The sequence below is a fragment of the Natrix helvetica genome (genome assembly GCF_964273705.1).
Source record: "Natrix helvetica genome assembly, chromosome: 6".
NCBI lineage: Eukaryota > Metazoa > Chordata > Lepidosauria > Squamata > Natricidae > Natrix > Natrix helvetica.
The window spans coordinates 2,700,483-2,719,741 of NC_138553.1; the positions used below are offsets into that span (position 1 = coordinate 2,700,483).

Sequence of the window (19,259 nt, forward strand, 5' to 3'; positions counted from 1 at the left end):
CAGAATAGGTGGTACCTTGCTCAATAGTAGTAACTGTGAAAGGGATCTTGGAGTCCTAGTGGACAACCATTTAAATAGGAGCCAGCCGTGGGCAGCAGCTGCCAAAAAAGCCAACACAGTTCTAGGCTGCATCAACAGAGGGAGAGAATCAAGATCACGTGAAGGGTTAATACCACTTTACAAGGCCTTGGTAAGGCCACACTGGGAATATCTGCATCCAGTTTTGGTCGTCACGATGCAGAAAAGATGTGGAGACTCTGGAAAGAGTGCAGAGAAGAGCAAGAAAGAGGATTAGGGGACTGGAGGCTAAAACATACGAAGAACAGTTGCAGGAACTGGGTAGCTCTAGTTTAATAGAAAGAAGGACTAGGAGAGACATGATAGCAGTCTTCCAATATCTCAGGGGTTGCCCCAAAGAAGAGGGAGTCAAGCTATTCTTCAAGGCACTTGAGGGTAGAAGCAATTGGTGGAAACTAATCAAGGAGAGAAGCAACCTAGAACTGAGGAGAAATTTCCTGACAGTTAGAACAATTAACCAGTGGGACAGAAGTTGCCTCCAGAAATTGTAAATGCCCCAACACTGGAAGTCTTTAAGAAGAAGTTGGATAGCCATTTCTCTGAAACGGTATAGGGTTTCCTACCTAGGCAGGGGGTTGGACTAGAAGACCTTCAAGGTCCCTTCCAACTCTGCTATTGTATTGTATTTTAAAGCTGAGAAACATGGATCTATCTCAAGTGCATTTTATTCATAACCAGCGAAAACATCTGGAAGTGCTGAAAACAGCCCATTTATTGGCGGCCAATAAAAATCCAATCCAGGAACTGCTCTTCAAAAAAAAATAAAAAAAAATAAAATAAAGGTCTCCCCCCCCCTCTAATCTTACCCGCAAAGACAATAATGTATAACCGTAATGAAGATACGACCAAGTTTTTGCCTTGCCTCGGGGGGGGGGGGGGGGGATGGGAATTCCATGAAAGACGAATAGCCGTCGAAGGGAATCGCCCAACAAACCGAATGAATGCACCGCCCCAGATCCGGGTCGTGCCTTGCCCGGCGGAATAGGAGTTGGGAACAGGGCAGCCTCGGGTTACGACCGTTAGCCGACAGAAGCCAAGATGACGTCCACGGGGGTTTCTACGATGCTCCGGACAGTCACTTGCATCGTTACGCCGTCGCCAAGAGCGAGTCGGGCTCTGACCAGGACATCTAGGCCGCCTCTGAACATACCTGGGGATTGGGGGGAGGGGGGGAGGAAATCAAAGAAGGTAGGCCAGGATTCAAGATTTCAGAAGAAATGAGAGGGTGCTATCTTAGGGCCTTTCATCATCTTTGAACAACCCCATAATCCCTTTGGGTAGAGTCTGGGTAACTGAGAGTGTTTTACTGGCCAGATGCCCTTCCCTGTCGCCAATGTGGAGTTTTGTTCAGCAGATATATTTTCATTGTGCCTGGAGAGAGAAATATCTGCCTCCACCTAGAATCAAACCCACAGCCTCCTGATTGTGAGGCGAGAGCTCCATGGCTAGGCCACCACACCACTCTATTTTAGGGCCTTTCACGGTCTTCCCAAAGCCATTGATCAATCATCAATCAATCAATCAATCAATCAATCAATCAATCAATCAATCGGTTGTAGGTTATAGTGCTAAAGGTGCAGGTCAAGAAACCAGGAGATTGAGTTCTAGTTCTGCCTTAGGCCTGAAAGCCGGCTGAGTGATGTTTCTGCCAATCACCAGCAGATCTTGAGTTCTAGTCCCACCTTAGGCATGAAAGACAAGTGAGTGACTTTGGGCCAATCACTAGGAGACAGTGAGCCTCAGCCATGACAGCTGGCTGGGTGACTGGACCAATCACCGGGAGACGGTGAGTTCTAGTCCCGCCTCAGCCATGAAAGTCAGATGGGTGACTTTGGGCCAGTCCGTCTCACTCTCAACCCAACCCACCTCACAAGGTTGTTGTTATGGAAAAAAAGGGAGTAGGAGGAAGGAATATTCGGTATTTTCACCTTGAATTACACGTACAAGTAAGAAAGCTTCATTCATCTGCCTATAATGACTTAATTATAATTGGGAGGAGCAGGCCATGTTTAACCGATGGGGCCATTCTAGCAGCGAACAATGAAGCCCCAAAATTCACCTGGGCTCCCCTTCCTGAACCAAAGTTGTGTGTTTTGTGTGTGTTTTCTGCGTGAAGGAGGAAGCGATTTCACTGGGAACCCTGACCATAGCTGCAGGGAGCTTCAACACACACACACACACACACACACACACACACTACCTAATTTCCCATTGGGTTCATACCTGCCAGGTAGAGGGTGTGGGAATTCTTGTTCTCGGGCACTTTATCCGATCTCTCGCAAGGCTGCATGCCAAGGAACTTCACAATGTTTTTCACAGCTTCTACATTTCGGGGAAAATAACAACAGCCGGGGTTAGCCCTCCACGGCCCCACGCTTCAACACACGGGGATTCAGAGCTTTCTGGCAAAAACAACAGGCTCCCTTAATGACTGGGGTGTTTGCTTAACAACCACCGTTAAAAAAAAGGTCGTACAATCGGGATCGATCACACGGTGACTCACTTTAGGACCGTCACGACCTACGACCATAATTGCGGGGCTCAGCTATGGTTGTAACTCAAGAACAGACGTTGCGGGAGCTTCATCCCTGGAGGCTTTGGAGAAGAGGCTTTGGACTGCCCTGTCAGAAATGGTGTAGGGTCTCCTGCTTGGGCGGGGGTTGGACTAGATAACCTACAGGGTCCCTTCCAGCTGTGTTAAAAAAAACTACCTTTATTTGACGACAATAGACAGTACATTGCAAGCAGGTCTCTTATGATAATTTGGAGATGAGACTGTGTAAGACAGTGTGTCTCAGCCGGGGCAAGTTGAAAATGTATAGATCTCAACTCCCAGAATTCCCCAGCTAGCCTCCTTTACGATGAGTGGACTTCAATTCCCAGAATTCCCCAGCCAGCCTCCTTTACGATGAGTGGACTTCAATTCCCAGAATTCCCCAGCCAGCCTCCTTTACGATGAGTGGACTTCAATTCCCAGAATTCCCCAGCCAGCCTCCTTTAAGCTGGGTGGACTTCCACTCCCAGAATTCCCCAGCCAGCATGGCTTAAGACAGGAGGACTCCAATTCCTAGAATCCCCTAGGCAGCATGCTTTAAGATGGGTGGACTTCCACTCCCAGAATTCCCCATCCAAAACACTTTAAGATGGGTGGACTTCCACTCCCAGAATTCCCCAGTCAGCAGTAGGCAGCCCTCCGAGGCTACCAAGAATCTTGCCACGTTTTTAAAAAATGGTTGTATATGCACAGCAGTGGGTGTCACATTTTGTTACCACTGGTTCACCCTGCGGGCGCATGCACCTACTTTCGAATAAGTGCCTAATTAGGATGGCATAGAGCCAGAGCGGGTGTGCAGCCCCCCCCCCCGCGATTTCCACATCATTTGGAGTCAAACTGTCCGAAGGGGCTGAATACCCCACCTGAGTAAGCAGAGATTTGGCTAGGTCCATGGTGCCACGGGGGGCACCCGGAGACCTCTCTGTGGGCACATGAGCCCTCGCCCCAGCTCAGCTCCACCATGCATGCACATGCGCCTCCTGCCAGGCAGCTGATTTCTGGATCTCTGCTGCGCATGTGGGAGATGTGCACAGGTGCGGGGGGCAGGAGGAGCATGGGTGTGTGGTGCCCCCCCTCCCCCGTGCCCCATTTTTGGTCCCAGGAGGCTTCAGGGAATTACGGGGTGCAGTGGGGGGGGCATGCACATGCATGAGGGGGCGGGGCACATTGCATGATGGGTGTGGGCATGTGCGCATGTGATTTCAGCACACGGGGACAAAAAGGTTAGCCACCCCTGTTCTAAACTGCCTTTTCTGGGCCCAGCAGGCCTCCCTGAAGCCTCCTGAAACCCAAAAGGTGTTAGCGGCAGAGACTCAAAAATCAGCTGGCCGGCGGGAGGCACGCAAGCTTTCGCCCAGCTGAGCTCCAACTGCACAAGCAGGCGTGTCTCCAGCCGGCCAGCTGATTTTTGAGCCTCTGCCGCTAACGCCTTTTGGGTTTCAGGAGGCTTCAGGGGGGTCTGCTAGGCCCAAAATGGGGGGCACGGAGGGAGAGTGGGGAGCACATGCCTGCGCTGGGGAGGGCGCATTGCATTATGGGTGTGGGATGGTGGATTTCGGCACGCGAGGACAAAAAGCGTAGCCACCCGTGGGCTAGGTGGCCTTCCCCCAAACCCATTTCTGGTTGGAAACCCAAATGGAAACAGCCGCCATTTCTCTCACCATCCAGGCTTTTAATGGTGCTGAGCGCAAAAGTTTCCTCCTTCTCGTAGTCGTCGCCCACTTCCTCCCAGGCTGCGGCGAAGTTGGGCTTCAGGATCCTCTGGATGTGGTCGGAGAGAGTGAGCTCCAGGTCCTCCAGCTGCGGGAGGGAAGCCCAGGAAGAATCGCAGGTGGTCCTCGGGCTTACGACCACGACGGAGGCCCAAATTTCCACTGCTAAGGGAGGTTTGCCCCACGTTATGACCTTTTGGCCGGTTGTTAAGCAAAAGGGGAGTTGTTATGTGGATCACTGCAGTTGTTAAGTGAGCCACATGGTTGTTAAGTGAATCTGGGACACTGCAGCCGTCAGGTACGAGTGAGTTGACAAGCGTGCAAATTTTGATCCCGGGACTGTGGGGATGTTGCAACCGTCGTTAAGTGTGAAAACATGGTCATAAGTCACTTTTTCCAGTGCCGCTGTAACTTTGAACGGATACTAAGTGAATAGCTGTTAAGTCGAGGACTATTTATACTTTCTTCTTTGGATAAAAAGAGTCAATTTAATTATCTTGGTTTCTCCTTTAGTATAGTCTTCTGTTTACTCGTTAAACTTTATAAACTATCATAATTTATATTTAAAGAATTCACTATATTATTGCAAAGTTTTTAACCCTAAAGGGAAAAAAACGCATTTTCTAGTTTTTGATTGACAGTTAGCCCTTAGTGACCATTCAAAGTTACAATGCCACTGAAAAAAGACACTTGTGACCATGTTTTCACACTTACGATGGTTGCAACATTCCCCAGGGTCATGTGATCAAAATCCAGATGCTCGTCTGACTCACATTTACGATGGTCGATTCATACTTACGACTGTTGCTGTGCCCCCGTGTCCCATGTTCCCCTTTTATGACCTTCTGACAAGCCAATGGGGAAGCCAGATTCACTTAACAACCGTGTGACTAATTTAACAACCCGCGGTGATTCACTTAACAAACGTGGCTAGAAAAGTTGTAAAACGGGGCCAAACGCACAGAACAAATTTCTCACTTAGCAACATACATTTTGGGCTCAGTCATAAGTTGAGGACTTCCTGTATGACGGATTTTAAACATTCTAATTCCCATCATGGTCCTTAATCCGAGGACCTCCCGTAAAGAGGGGGATGTAAGAAAGTCAAGATGGCGGCTGCCATTGCGCGAGCCAAACCCCGCCCAAAGGACCGCAAATGCCACGGCTCTTACCACGTATTCGTCCTCGTAACCATCGGCCTCCGGCACGCCAGTGTTGGGGTCACAATCTCGAACTGTGAACTTCATCGTGCAGCTAAACGTGCAAGCCACTAGGGGGAGAGAGAGAGACAGAGAGAGAGAGACAAGGCGCAAAGGAAGATTTATTAACTCACTGGTCCTTTTTTAAAAAAAAATCAGCTACAGGTTGTCCTCGACTTACGACCGCAATTGCGCCCTACCTTTCTGTGGCTAAGTGAGACAAGTGAGTTTTGTCCCGTTTTACAACTTTTCTTGCCCCGTTTGTTAAGGGAATCGCTGCCCTTGTGAAATTAGTAAGTGAATCTGGATTCCCAAGGGACTTGGCTTGTTGGAAGGTCGCAACAGGGCACGGCAACCATCATAAATATGAGTCAGTTGCCTAGGGTGTTGGTCACGTGACCTTGGGAGAGGCTGGAACGGTCATAAGTGTGAAAAACTGTCCTAAGTCACTTTTTCCAGTGAAGTTGTAATTTCAAATAGTCACTAAATGAACTGTTGTAAGTCAAGGACCAACTGTACAATAATACAATACAATAGCAGAGTTGGAAGGGACCTTGGAGGTCTTCTAGTCCAACCCCCTGCCTAGGCAGGAAACCCTACACCACTTCAGACAAATGGCTATCCAGCATCTTCTTAAAGACTTCCAATTTTGGAGCATTCAAAACCTCTGGTGGCAAGCTGTTCCATCGATTAATTGTTGTAACTGTCAAGAAATTCCTCCTCAGTTCTAAGTTGCTTCTCTCCTTGATTAGTTTCCACCCATTGCTTCTTGTTCTACCCTCAGGTGCCTTGGAGAATAGCTTGACTCCCTCTTTTTTGGGGCAGCCCCTGAGATATTGGAACAATGCTATCCTGTCTCCCCTAGTCCTTCTTTTTCTTAAGCTAAACATACCCAGTTCCTGCAACCGTTCTTCATATGTTTTAGTCTCCAGTCCCCTAATCCTCTTTGTTGCTCTTCTCTGCACTTTTTCTAGAGTCTCCACATCTTTTCTGCATTGTGGCGACCAAAACTGGATGCAAATATTCCAAGTGTGGCCTTACCAAGGCCTTATAAAGTGGTATTAGCACTTCACGTGATCTTGATTCTCTCCCTCTGTTGGTGCAGCCTAGAACTGTGTTGGCTTTTTTGGCAGCTGCTGCACACGGCTGGCTCCTATTTAAATGGTTGTCTACTAGGACTCCAAGATCCCTCTCACAGTTACTACTATTGAGGAAGGTACCACCTATACTGTACCTGTGCATTTCTTTTTTCTTGCCTAAATGTAGAACCTTACTCTTTTCACCATTGAATTTCATTTTATTAGCTAGTGCCCAATGTTCAAATTTGTCAAGATCCTTCTGTATCTTAAGCCTATCTTCTGGAGTGTTGGCTATTCCTGCCAGCTTGGTGTCATCTGCAAATTTGATGAGTTCCCCATTTATTCCCTCAGCCAAATCATTGATGAAGATGTTGAAGAGGACTGGGCCTAAAACAGAGCCTTGGGGGACTCCACTGCATACCTCCCTCCAGGTAGATGCAGTTCCATTGAGGACTACACGTTGAGTGCGGTTGGTCAGCCAGTTACGAATCCATCTGGTGGTGATGCTGTCCAACCCACATTCTTCTACTTTATCTAGTAGTAGGTTATGGTCTACCTTGATTATCTTTTCCAGAATCTTTCCTGGTATTGAGGTCAGGCTGATAGGTCTGTAGTTTCCTGGATCTATTTTTTTCCCCTTTTTTGAAGATGGGAACCACATCAGCTCTTTTCCAGTCCTCTGGTAGTTCCCTGGTGCTCCAGGATCTGTACACAGTACAGGATCTGTATTGTACTGTTCAGGCAGCTGATAACTGTCGGACGGCCCTGGCCCCCTCTCTGCCTCCAACACAGAGCCCACATCAGAGCCTTCCCCAGACTCCAGGACTGTCCTATGTTCCTCCCCAAGAGAGGGGGCCAGGGCCATCTGACAGTTATCAGCTGCCTTCGGAGTCAGATATCAGTGGGGCAGAAGAACAGCTGGAGCCTGTTCCCAGTGGGCGCATGCGCAGAGTTGCCAGATGAAGGGAACAGCTAAAGAATAGGGGCGGACTTGGGAGTGAGGCCACAGGGGGACGATGAATGCCCCCTCCCAGAGGGAATAAAAGAGGGGAGAAAGGGGAGTGGAGTTTGCAGGAGACAATCAGTTCGCTTAATTGGTTCGTGACTCTCAGAGACTCCTGGCCAAGTTTTGCAGAGATCGGCCTGGCAGCTCTCCGAGCCAGATAAGGTCTGTGACTGTAAATCCTCCCTCGAAAGACTTTGCTGGATGTGAAGGAGCAGAATTCACAGAGAATTAATCAAAGGGTATTTTTTTCCGGGACAACAGAGAGTTTGCTCCAGGCTCTTGGGAAGCCTCGGTCAGAACAAGCAGTACCTGCGGTGGCGTCGTCCACAGGCAGGCCCACCAACGTGTAGCACATGCCCGGCTGGTTGTACGAAAGGCTGGGTGCCGGGATGCAGCGGAGAACTTCGTAAGCTTCCGAAGGCTCCATCTGAACCGTCACTTTTTCCAAAAGCTGGTCGTTGAGGGTGTTGGTGCAATCGAACTAAAACAAAAGGGAAAAAAGAGAGAGCGCCTGGTTGGGATTTCTAGTATGCCTTTGTTCCAGAGCTTGGCTGAGCAGGGTAACTTTGAGAAACAAGAACTCTCCGTGTAAAACCAGGTGCAGGTGGGAGGGTTTATTTATCAAACAGCCAAGAGGGAACCAATGAGAATATTTTGTAGATCGAAGTTGAAATGAGGGGCCTTTGGTGCTCTCTGATCTGGGTTGCTTCGTTGCAGATGTTTCGTGACCCAATTAGGGAACATCATCAAAGTTAGAAGGGGGTGGAGAGCAGGAGGAGGAGGAGGAGGAGAACAATTGTGGGGTCCTTGGTGCTCTCTGAGCTGGGTGGTTTTCTTGCAGACATTTCATGACCCAACTAGGGAACATCATCAGTGCTAGGAGGGAGCGGGGTTTGTGGAGAGGACGATGACTGTGGGATCCTCGGCACTCTCTGAACGTTGTGGTTTTCTTGCAGACGTTTCGTGATCCAAGTAGGTAATATCATCAGTGCTAGGAGGGAGCAGGGGTTGTGGGGAGGAGGAGGAGGACTGAGGGGCCGTTGAGGCGCTCTGAGCTGGGTTGTCTTCTTCCAGACCTCTCAGTACCAAACTAGGTAATATCGTCAGTGTCCCCAAGCAAAAGGCTTGAAGCAATGTTATGATTTAAGTCTTAAGTCTTGGGGGTCCCTGGCCACAAAAGGTATTTAAAGGGGTCCATGCTGTAGAAAAGTTTGAGAACCACTGATGTAAATCATGACCGCGCTGATGACGTTCCCTAGTTGGGTCATGAAACGTCTGCAAGAAAACCCTGGGGAATTCTGGGAGTTGAAGTTTGCAGGTGTTAAAACGAACAACGTTGGACACCATGCTCTACGAAGAGGCAACAATGAAGATACTAACGCAACTCAATTCGCTTCAAGCCTTCCTAATTCATTTTTTTGACATTCCCCCCCCCCCCCCAATCCCTCACCTGGAAGACAATGTGATTGGAGAAGACATGCTTAATGCAGCGGACGAAATACTCGGTCTCCGCCTCGGTCAGCTGCACGGCCTCCGAGGACTTGAAAAGCGGGCCCAGGTTCTTGAATTCAGGGATGGCAGCCAATTGTTCTAAAGGGGAGGGGGGGGAAAGAAAGGAGCTCGGGGTCAGAAGGGTAGATAAGAAAGAGGAGACGGGGAGTTCTAGTCCTGCCTTAGGCATGGAAGCTGGCTGGGTGATTTTGGCCCAATGACCAGGAGACAGGGAGTTCTAGTCCCGCCTTAGCCGTAAAAGCCATCTGGGTGGCTTTGGTCCCCTCCCTCTCTCTCTCAACTCAACCCACCTTACAGGGTTCTTGTTATGGGGAAAAGAGGAGGAGGAAGGTATGGATATATGGTCACTGCCTGAATTTATTTGTAAAAATCAAGGGAGGAAGGAAGGAAGGAAGGAAGGAAGGAAGGAAAGAAAGGGGAGAGAGAGAGAAATAAAGAAAAAAGGAGAGAAAGAAAAAAGAGAAAACAAAAGAAGGAAGGAAGAGAAAGAAAAAAGAAGAAACAAAAAAAGAAAGGAGAAAGAAAAAAAAGAAAAAAGAAGGAAAGAAGAAAGAAGGAAAAAGAAAGAAAGGACAAAAAAGAAAGAAAAAGAAAGAAGAAAGAGAGAAAGAAAGAAAGGAAAGAAAGATAAAGAAGTAAAGGAAAGACAAACAGAAAGAAAAGAAGGAAGGAAGGAAAGAACGGAAAGAAGAAAGAGAGAAAGAAAGGTAAAGACGTAAAGAAGGAAAGGAAAGACAGAAAGAAAGAAAGAAAGAAAAGAAGTAAAGAAAAAAAGGAAAGAAAGAAAAGAAGGAAGGAAGGAAAGAAAAAGAAAGAAAGAAAGAAAGAAAGAAAGAAAGAAAGAAAGAAAGAAAGAAAGAAAGAAAACTCTTTAATCTCCAGGGGGAGAACTTCTGTCCTGGTTCAAAGGGGGAGAGGGAGGAATTCTGATGGAGGGAGGAGGAGAGAAGTATTCTTACCCTGGAATATGTCTTGGCGGGAAGGAGCCATCTTTTCTGGCTTGTTGGCTACCAGGGAAATCTCTGAAAGAGAAAATTCAGCCACAGGTGAACATTTCTGACCGGGGAGCCCAGGAGACTCGGCTGCCATTTGGTGGCAATAACAATCACGGCTGGATGGTGGTTCTAGCATTTGTCCTGGCACTGAGGAGGAAGAGGAGGAGGGACTATGGCTGCCTTGGGGCTTTCTCAGCCGGGTAGCTTTCTTGCAGACTTCCACGTCCCTCCTCCTCCCACAAACCCCCCTTCCTTCCAGCACTGATGAGGTTAACCAGCTGGGTCATGAAACATCTGCAAGAAAACAGCCAAGCTCAGAGAACACCAAGGACTCCACAGCCCTCCCTCCCTTTCCTTCTTCCCTTCCCTTTATTCCTTCTCCTCCTCTCCACAAATCCTCCTCCCTCCTAGCACTGATGAGGTTACCTAGCTGGGTCATGAAACGTCTGCAAGAAATAGCCAAGCTGAGGCAGCACCACGGACCCCCCAGTTCTCCTCTTCCTCCCACAAATCCTCCTCCCTTCAAGCACTGATGAGATTACCTAGCGGGGTCATGAAACGGTTGCAAGGACCCCACCGTCGTCCTCCTGCCCCTCCTCCCTGAAAATCTCTGCTTGGTGTTCAACCCTGCCGAAGGGACCCGCAGCTTTCAGCAGCCTCTGGAAGGGCCCCCGTGGCCCTCCTAGACGAGCCTCCCCCCCCCCCGCCTTAGCCTGACCGTCCCCTCATTGTCCCCCGTACCTGCTTTCTGCTCAAAGACCGGGGCGGTGGCTAGCGGCACGGACCTCATGTCAAAAGGTTTGTCCGAAGGCTCCAGCGTGTACTGGTGCAAGGCTTTCTCCATGCCGGGAATGGAGACGGTCAGACCTGCCCAGGAGGACAAGAAAAGGGGCTTTTCCTCCAATATTCTTTGGCTTTTGGGCAAGTCCACCACATGTGACAGTAGGAGCCCAGGGACTGGTTTACAATTCCAACATTTCTCTCTACATTTTAGCCAATCTTGCTGGTACAAAATGCCAGCTATAAAACATTTTATACAAGTTTTCTTTCTTTTAAAAAAACAACAACAACAAAGGTTTTTATTTTATTTTTTGTTACATACTTTAACCCCTTTTATAAACAAAGTGTTGTCTGGTTATTTCCCACTTTGCATCTTCTGTTATGCACAGTTTCATTTTGCATCGTATTTCCATTTCCCATTTCAGCCGTTGTTTTTTCTTTCCATATTTTCCAGCTTAACTTTCATTTCTCCTTAGCATATAAGCAATATCATTGCAGGGGGTTGGATTAGAAGGCCTCCAAGGTCCCCTCCGGCTCTGTTATTCTGACACCTACCATTAAAGATGTAGGCCGCATTGAGAGTCAGCTGCCTCTGCTGCAGCACGTTTAGGTAGAAAGTGGCTCGGTCTCGGACTTCATCGTCACTGTCCATCACACACCTGCGAGGAGGAGGAGGAGGAGGAGGAGGAGGAGGAGGAGGAGGAGGAGGAGGAGGAGGAGGAGGAGGAGGAGGAGGAGGAGGAGGAGGAAGCAAAAGAAGAAATGTGAGACCAACGCTGCTCAGAAGTTTCTGGGTGGACAAAAACAACCAGCCTTAAAATACAACTTATGAACTGCCAGCTTAACCACACCAAGTCCACAAACACACCTCCCTCTAACCTCTTTAGATTTTTGGGGGGGTTACCCTGCTTTTATTGTTTTTACAAATAACTCAAGATGGCAGAGGTATGCTGCTGGCTGCCAGCACTTTAGCAGTTCGATCCTGACCGGCTCAAAGTTGGCTTCCATCCTACCGAAGTCTGTAAATTGAGGATCCCGATTGGTGGTGGGAATATGCCGACTCTGTAAACCGTTTAGAGAGGGCTGTGAAGCGGTATATAAGTCAAAGAGGGAAGGGAGGGAGGAAGGCAGGCAGGCAGAGGCAGAGGGAGAAAAGGAGGGAAGGAAGAGAGGGAGGAAGGCATGCAGGCAGACAAATGGAGAGTGAGAGGCAGAGCGAAAGATGGAAGGAAGGAAGGCAAAGGGAGAGTGAGAGGCAGAGGGAGGAAAGGAGGGAAGGGAGGGAGAGTAAAAGACAGAGTGAAAGAAGGAAGGGAGGAAGGAAGGCAAAGGGAGAATATAAGTAGAATAGAATAAATTTAATTTGTTAGCTGCTCCCTCTCCAAAAGGACTCGGGGCGGCGTACAATAAAAAACCCATACATATATACATATACATACAATACATATACACATACATACCAACACATACATGTATCCGGAGGAGGTAACACTCGTTAAAAGCATACAATAGTAATAATAGAATTAAAATTAACAATTAAAATAGCCTCAGTTAAAATTACAAATTTAAAAAGATTGTCAGGAGCAATGGGATAAAACTATGGTTGAGCCAGGCCAGCTAATTGGAAAAGGTGAGTGGAGGCAGAGGGAGGAAAGAAAGGAAAGGAGGGAGAATAAAAGGCAGAGTGAAAGAAGGAAGGAAGGAAAGAAGGCAAACAGAGAGAGAGAGGCAGAGGGAGGAAAGGAGGGAAGGGAGGAGGAAGGCAGGAAGGACTGGGGTGGCGCAGTGATTGAAATGCAGCATTGCAGGCTAATTCTGCCTGCTGCCAGGAGTTCGATCCTGACCGGCTCAAGGTTGACTCAGCCTCCCGTCCTTCCGAGGTGGGTCAAATGAGGACCCAGATTGTTGGGGGCAAGAGAGGCTGACTCTGTCAACCGCCTAGAGAGGGCAGTAAAAGCTCTGTGAAGCGGTATATAAGTCTAAGGGCTCTGGCTGCTGCTGCAGCCAATGCACTTTTGTCGTCCTCCTTTCCCCACCCTGCGAGGTGGGCTGGGCTGAGAGAGAGAGAGAGAGAGAGAGAGAGAGGACTGGCCCGAAGTCACCCTGCCCTCTCTAAAAACCGAAATGGGGCCTCTGCCCTCCCCAGCCGAAATCACCCACAGGTTTTCAATCACGAAATTCAGCACAACCCCAACAAAAGCCCAGAAGGACCAAGGCCCCCCATGGATGGCTTGAGAGTCCTTTCAAGGTATTCCTGGCCAGCCCAGCCCAAAGAGAGAGGATCCGCTTGGAAGGAACTTTGTTTGAGTTTGATGCAGGCTTTGTGTGTCTGTGTCTGTGTCGGGGCGCAGGGCTGCACTCACCTCTGCAGGAGCACCAAAATGCTGGGCAGGAGGTTCTCATTCTGAGCCCCGAACTTGGCCAGAGCGCTGACGGCCGCTGCAGGGGAAGGCAAGTCAGAGGCAAAAGGTGAATGGCTTCATTTTACCTGCTTCGTCGGGTTATTGTCAGGCCTGCAGCCCCCTTTTCTGTTGGGTCTTTGGCCTGCCACCCTTTCTATTATCCTACTAGGCATTTTCTATGGTGGGAAAATGGGATGGGGGGGGTTGTACAGAGTTAGATGCTACGTAGCCATAACAGAATTCTTTCTAGAAAGCCAAGGTCATCCTTTGTCTCCGCACCTCTGCACCTGACCGTAACTGGATGGGTGGAACTGCCAGCATGGCAGTGGGAGACTGGACCACGGGATGGGCTTGTGGGTGTGGGGGGCAAGATCGTGAACTTTCAACTGGGTGGGGAAAACCGGGAAGCTTTCAGATTTGGGTTTTCCCAGATGGGCCAACATGGCTCTCTTCATCAATTGGAACTTTGAGGAATCCTTTGCCTCGGACTCTTGATTTAATTTTGGATGCTATTTGGAACCCTGGCAGTTATATCTGCAACACTGGAAGTCTTTAAGAAGATGTTGGATAGTCATTTGTCTGAAACTGGTATAGGGTTTCCTGCCTAGGCAGGGGGTTGGACTAGAAGACCTCCAAGGTCCCTTCCAACTCTGCTATTGTATTGCATTGTATATTCATGTTTTCTTGAATATTGGAGCTTTATCTGTGACCCTGCCTCCAACCTCAAAGTGGCCTCAATGACCCTCTAAAAAGGATGCAAATGACCAGCTTTGTCTGCAAGGAATATCCATCCTTCCGTCCCCCACCATCCAAGTCAGAGCTGAAGAAGCTTCTTGGAGGAGAAACGAAATGTCTTCAAAAGAAAAAAAATAACAAGGAAGTCCAGTTGCCACTTGAAGAAAAAAAAACACCTTTGGGACAACTTTGGTGACTGAGAATGTCCCCCATAGACACATGTTTGAGAATGGTCAAAGTTCACGAACGTTGAGCTTGAGTTTCTGTCCGGTGGACGACCGGTCTTCTCCTTCTCAAAACTCCCCCCCCCTCACTCCAAACCGGACCTTCTGTGGATGGATGTCACCCCCCGCCTGGGGGTGGCCTTTAAAAATTTGAGCAATGGATTCTCTGCCCAGTTGCTGGGTGGGCGTGGCCAGGTGGGCGTGGCCTAGTCGGCCTCCTGCACCACGGTGGGAGGGGGGGGCATTTTGCCTTACCCAGGCTGTGGCGGCTCTCCTCAAGCTTTTGGGAGGGCGAACATTGCCCCCCTCGGGCTCTGGAGGCCTTCCGGGAGGCCCATTTTTCCCCCTGTCCGAGCCTCTGCACGGGCCCTGTATTACCTCGCATCCAAAATGAGCCAGGTGGAGACTCCTGGGAGGGGAGGGGAGGGGCGTAGAGGTGGGATTCAGCAGGTTCTGACCAGTTCTGGAGAACCGGTAGAGGAAATTTTGAGTAGTTTGGAGAACCGGCAAATAGCATCTGTGGCTGGCCCCGCCCCATCTATTCTCAGCCTCCCGAGTCCCAGCTGATCAGGAGGGAATGGGGATTTTGCAGTATCCTTCCCCAGCCACGGCCACCAAGCCACGCCCACAGAACCAGTAGCAAAAAAAAATATGAATCCCACCCCTGGCAGGAGGGGAGCAGGGGGGTGGCCAGCCAGGGGTGGGATTTGGAGGTTTTCTGAACCGGCCATAATGTTAGCGACGGGTTCTCCCGAACCCAGGCGAACCTGTAGTAGCCAACCCTCACCACTCACTCACCAGCCCGAACGGCTTCATTCTCCAGCACCACTCGGTTGAAGATGAAGCGGATGTACTTGGAAGGGGTGGGGGTCCTGGGCCCCTCCTTGCCCAGCAGGTGGAGGATCTTGGTGGCCAGCACCGTGTGCTCACAGTCCTCGATGAATTCGCACAGGTGGGCCAGGCCCGTCTCTTTGCTCTCGGGGTTTTCCTCGATGATGCCGATGATGCAATCCACAATGGCCCGCTTGTACTCGAAGCCGCCCTGCGGGAGGAATTTCCTGACAGTGAGAACAATTAATCAGTGGAACAACTTGCCTCCAGAAGTTGTGAATGCTCCAACAAGGGAAGTTGTTAAGAAGAGATTGGCCAACCATTTGTTTGAAATGGTATAGGGTCTCCTGCCTGAGCAGGAGGTTGGACTAGAAGATCTCCAAAGTCCCTTCCGACTCTTCCGTTACGGAATACAGAATAGCAGAGTTGGAAGGGACCTTGGAGGTCTTCTAGTCCAACCCCCAGCTCGAGCAGGAGAGCTATACCATTTCAAACAAATTAGTCTATTTTCCATCAAAATATTGGCAACCAACCTAAGTTGTATCATCTATGGACAACCAGTACAAATAGTCCTCGATTTACAACCGTCTGCTTCGTGGCTGTTCAAAGCTATGACAGACACCCCCCCAAAGGTGCTTACGACCGGTTTCTGAAGTTCTGAAGGCCGCCCCCAAAGCTCAGGTGACCAAAAACAGACACTTGACAATCACACCTATTGGTTGCCATATGCAGCATCCTGGCGTCCCACGGCCACAATTTAGAATCTCTTTCCCCCCCCAAAAAAACCTGGTGTTGACTTCCAGGTTTCAACAAAAATGCCCAATCGCGAACAACAGATTCACTTAACAACAGTAGAGGTTCATTTAACGACCGCTGCAAAAAAAAAAAACAACCCTTGGGGTTGGTCATGTGGCCACCTGCTTCACGAATGTCCCGACGTACAACTGTGGCTCTGTTATGGTTGTACGTCGAGGACTACATTTTAAGACTTTCTTGCTCTTGAGTCTCTAGGCTTGTCAAGTTTACAGTCCTCAAGACACGTTTGCAAAGAAACAGCCCAGGTAAGTTCCCCCAACAGGGGGCGCTGCAGGAGCCCCTAAGGCAGATGAAGAGACCTACGTCATCCCGAAGCATGTTAGAGAGGAAGGTCATCATGACGCCGTGTTTCCGTGGGTATTTCTGGCACAGAGCACTGATGGCTTGGACGACTACCACCTGCAAGGCAAATAACAGTACGACGTTAAGTGAGGACCGGTCAATTCTCTGAATCGGTCAATTAAAGAGCTTCTGGAGGGGGAAAGGTCATAAAATGGGACAAACCCATCTTCGTGTAGGTCATTGTGAGGGTATCAGCAGCAGAATGTGACCTTGTATGATGGGAGAAATGTGGACAACACACAAGAGTCCTTCTCTCAAAGCTTGGCCACTTTGCTGGACTTCAAGTCCCAGAATTCCCCAGCCAGCTATGCTGGACATCAAGCCCCAGAATTCCCTGCAAGCTATGCTGGACTTCAAGCCCCAGAATTCCCTGCAAGCTATGCTGGACTTCAAGCCCCAGAATTCCCTGCAAGCTATGCTGGACTTCAAGCCCCAGAATTCCCTGCAAGCTATGCTGGACTTCAAGCCCCAGAATTCCCCAGTCAGCTATGCTTTAAGATGGGTGGACTTCAAGTCCCAGAATTCCTCAGCGAGCTATCCTGGACTTCAACTCCCAGAATTCCCCGCAAGCTATGCTGGACTTCAAGTCCCAGAATTCAAGCATAGTTGGCTGGGGAATTTTGGGAACTGAAGTCCAGAGTCTTTAAGTGCCTAAGGTTTTGGCCCCCTTAAGACAGGAATGGTTTCGCATGCGTGCCTTCCGTTTGTGCAAATGCAGCTTTGCACACTCCCATGTTCACTGTGGCCTGGTACAGGGCCACGGACCAAGGGACTTCAAGACTTCTGAGGTCCCTCCCAATTCAGTTAGTTTAGTGCCCAAGCTGCTTTTCCAAAATCCAACTGGACTTTCTTGGTTCTTTAGAACCGAAGAAGCTTCTTGGATGAGAAGCGAAACATTTTCAGAGAAAAAAACCCTCCAAGAAAGTCCAGTTACCATGGGATAAACAAGTGATGGTGAACCTCTCTGGCACCGAATGCACAAACTGGAATGTCTGTGCATGCGCTCGCATGTGTATGCGTATGTGCGTCGGAGTGCTGGAAATCCAAAGACCAGCTGGCTGGTGCGCACATGCCTGATTTTGGGCCGTTTTTTGCCCGAAAAACAGCCTGAAACCTGTTTTCCAGGCTATTTTTAGGCCATTTGGGGGGTTAAAAAACAGTTTCTCAGGCAGTTTTCAGGCACTCCAGCGCTCGCAAAGACCCGTTGGCTGGCGCACATTTGCGCACCAGAAGAGCAGCTGGTGATGGGGCACGTGCCCACAGAGAGGGCTCCGTGTGCCACCTTTGGCAGGTGTGCCATAGTTCGCCATCACGGGGATAAACCATGCCATGAGGACTGAGACTCTCCATAGAGCAGGGGTGTCAAACTCAAGGCCTGCCAGCTGGATTCAGCCCACGGGGGCCGTCCTGGTCTCCCCAACGAGAATAGGAAACAACAGGCCAACCTTCGGCCCATTCTACCCAATGCGAAGAGGCATATCAGCAGTTTGGGGAATGGTGTCAAGCTGGCCACCCCCACCCAGTCGGTCATGCCCAGCCAGCCCTCCGAGGTCAACCACAACACGGATGTGACCCTCAATGAAATGGAGTTTGATACCCCTGCCATAGACTTTTATAATACAATACAATAGCAGAGTTGGAAGGGACCTTGGAGGTCTTCTAGTCCAACCCCCTGCCTAGGCAGGAAACCCTATACCATCTCAGACAAATGGCTATCCAACATCTTCTTAAAGACTTCCAGTGTTGGGGCATTCACAACTTCTGGAGGCAACTTCTGTTCCACTGATTAATTGTTCTCACTGTCAGGAAGTTTCTCCTCCGTTCTAAGTTGCTTCTCTCCTTGATTAGTTTCCACCCATTGCTTCTTGTTCTACCCTCAGGTGCCTTGGAGAATAGCTTGACTCCCTCTTCTTTGTGGCAACCCCTGAGATATTGGAAGACTGCTATCATGTCTCCCCAGGACCTTCTTTTCATTAAACTAGACATACCCAGTTCCTGCAACTGTTCTTCATATATTTTATCCTCCAGTCCCCTAATCCTCTTTGTTCCTCTTCTCTGCACTCTTTCTAGAGTCTCCGCATCTTTTTTACATCGTGGAGACCAAAACTGGATGCCGTACTCCAAGGGTGGCCTTACCAAGTGGCATTAACCCTTCACGTGTTCTTGATTCTCTCCCTCTGTTGATGCAGCCTAGAACTGTGTTGGCTTTTTTGGCAGCTGCTGCACACTGCTGGCTCATATTTAAATGGTTGTCCACTAGGACTCCAAGATCCCTTTCACAGTTACTACTATTGAGCAAGGCACCACCTATACTGTATCTGTGCATTTCGGTGGTACCTTGCTCAATAGTAGTCGTAACAATGAGAGGGATTAATTCAAAGATTATCCAATCTAGGGTGCAGAACAACAGATGGCCACTAGATGACACAAAAGAGTTACGGGAACAAACTCTCTGCTGCCCCGCAGTGATGGCACTAATTTTTGCAGTGTAGATCTAACTTGGTGACACTTTTTTCTAAATTCTGCGGACTCCCATCCGTGCCAGTTTTTGGCAGAGAAAAGGCAGAATCCCATTCCTAAGAATTCTGGCTGGCCGAAGAGAAAATCAGGAGCTGGTTCTTAGAAAGCTGACCTTAAACTCGTCCGATATCTCGGAGACGAAGGAGGAGATCTGTTTCATGAGCCGGTCTACGCTGCTCTCGCTGCCCGTCTTCAGCAGGGTGGTGATGGCAAGCGTGGCGATGCTGCGGTTGGAATCGGTGATCAGGTTTTCCAGGTCCAAATTGCAGGCCGTTACCGCGGACGGATGCTTCATTGCCACCTGAAAGTACAACCCAGAAAAGGCTTATAGGACAGCCACCAATGGGAATCCTGCAACCTGCAATGATGAATATAAAATAGAATAGAATAGAATAAAATGCAATAAAATAAATAATAAATGAAACGAAACTAATGATAAAATAAAATATAAAATAAAGAATATAGTAAAATAAC

The 19,259-nt window shown here is 49.0% G+C and overlaps 1 protein-coding gene across 2 annotated transcripts in view; it reads right to left on the reverse strand.

The window, feature by feature from the left end:
* Window positions 1-725: 725 nt before the first annotated feature.
* Window positions 726-19,259, reverse strand: part of COPG2 (COPI coat complex subunit gamma 2) — a 34,983-nt gene continuing 16,449 nt past the window's right edge. For both annotated transcript variants that reach the window (XM_081958801.1, XM_081958800.1), the window contains exons 12-24: window positions 18,898-19,086; window positions 16,227-16,322; window positions 15,075-15,318; window positions 13,279-13,354; window positions 11,471-11,574; window positions 10,877-11,002; window positions 10,100-10,162; window positions 9,079-9,218; window positions 7,938-8,109; window positions 5,517-5,614; window positions 4,294-4,432; window positions 2,302-2,400; window positions 726-1,228 (exon numbers count right to left, since the gene is read on the reverse strand). In XM_081958801.1, the coding sequence (XP_081814927.1) occupies window positions 1,098-1,228; window positions 2,302-2,400; window positions 4,294-4,432; window positions 5,517-5,614; window positions 7,938-8,109; window positions 9,079-9,218; window positions 10,100-10,162; window positions 10,877-11,002; window positions 11,471-11,574; window positions 13,279-13,354; window positions 15,075-15,318; window positions 16,227-16,322; window positions 18,898-19,086 (1,677 nt within the window). In that variant the 3' untranslated portion in view covers window positions 726-1,097. The remainder of the gene's footprint in view (window positions 1,229-2,301; window positions 2,401-4,293; window positions 4,433-5,516; window positions 5,615-7,937; window positions 8,110-9,078; window positions 9,219-10,099; window positions 10,163-10,876; window positions 11,003-11,470; window positions 11,575-13,278; window positions 13,355-15,074; window positions 15,319-16,226; window positions 16,323-18,897; window positions 19,087-19,259) is intronic.